The sequence below is a fragment of the Trichinella spiralis genome (genome assembly GCF_000181795.1).
Source record: "Trichinella spiralis strain ISS 195 chromosome Unknown Scfld5111, whole genome shotgun sequence".
Lineage (NCBI taxonomy): Eukaryota > Metazoa > Nematoda > Enoplea > Trichinellida > Trichinellidae > Trichinella > Trichinella spiralis.
The window spans coordinates 1-1,362 of record NW_003532050.1 but is presented as its reverse complement, the minus strand read 5'-3'; the positions used below and the strand labels follow the sequence as shown (position 1 = coordinate 1,362).

At 34.7% G+C, this 1,362-nt stretch overlaps 1 protein-coding gene across 1 annotated transcript; it reads right to left on the bottom strand.

Moving 5' to 3' along the window:
- Positions 1-614: 614 nt before the first annotated feature.
- On the bottom strand, positions 615-1,290 carry Tsp_15608 (conserved hypothetical protein; the record flags this gene model as incomplete). Its single annotated transcript, XM_003366962.1, has 3 exons — positions 1,221-1,290; positions 1,049-1,139; positions 615-731 (listed from the first exon to the last, which is right to left on the bottom strand). Coding segments are annotated over exons 1-3 (278 nt in total), but the record flags the coding sequence as incomplete, so codon positions are not given.
- Between the last annotated feature and the right edge of the window lie 72 nt (positions 1,291-1,362).

The window sequence follows — 1,362 nt, the reverse complement described above, 5'->3', positions numbered from 1 at the left end:
ATCCATATGTTTGTTGCTCGGTGAAAATTGTACAGATTGTAAATTGATGCGTGCTGTTATTGTAAAAGATGACTTCATTAATCGAATCGTGAACTTCTATACTGATTCTGTTACGTAAATTGTTTTGTGCTGAAGTTATTTTGTCGAACAATTTTTTTTTTGTTTTTTTCATATATGTATAATATCATCGTCCTCACCTCCCCCATCCTAGAGATTTCTTTGGTTGATTGCGCTTTGTAATGACCAAGTTAGCGTGGTGATTAGGATTCTGATATGGTATTCACATGGTAATTAGCGAATATTTACCGAGGAATGCTTCAATTTCATTCATTTATATCTAAACTTAATTTGATTCTGAAAATATTTGTAAAACGAGTGAGCTGAACAGTCAAGCAGGTAAAAAAAAATTGATATGAAACAGCCATATTATAAAAAATTGAAGACAAATAACAGTGCATCGGTGTTCCTTAATTACTAAATATACAAATTTGTAGAAAAACTACTTGCTAGTCATACAACACTTGTCTTTTGGGATACAAGCATCTCAACAGTTACGCGCTGAAAATAAGCACTCGCATCTTCCAGCTATCTAATTAATCAAATTCAATACTTACTGATAAACGATACTATTTGTGATAAGCAAAGGCACACTGGGACGGCTAGGAAACGCCTTTACGTCCATGTGAACAAGGGTTGCCAACGGTACAAGCTTCATGGGATAACGTAATAATCTATAGCTATTATAAACAAAAACTACCTACTAATTTTTGTCATATCACATTGAAAACGCACTGATGAAAGATCTATACGGCACCAGCGCTACTCGACTGTCTCAACGTAATCTGCTAGAATTACAATCATTTCTTTCTTACTCTTATGATAAGTGAAACCACACTAGTACCAATGATGAACGTCACTTCGTTAACTTCGACTCAGAGGGCCATCAGAAGAAACATCGAATTCGCTTGGTGTTAATGTAATGCTGTCATGGATAAAATGCGCACGCTTTACGTATCCAACTGCAATCCGGAGCAAATTCAATACTTACGGATGCCCATTTAAAACGAAATGATCTGAACATGACTTATCACGGTGCCCAAAACAAATAAAACTCCATAAAAGCTCAGTGATGACGTAATCTGTAATTATAGATTTTACCAAATTCTACATATATCTGATTATCCATCGTCTTGCTATCTAATGAAACAAGTCATACTTACTGTTTTTTGTCATACGTTTTTTGAACGCTGTCATCAACTTCAACAACCACTGTTCACAACTTTTACCCATCTTTACTGATAATAGATTGCATCGTGCATTTTCAAATGATCAGCCAATGTAATTCTCAATTCGAAAAGAATT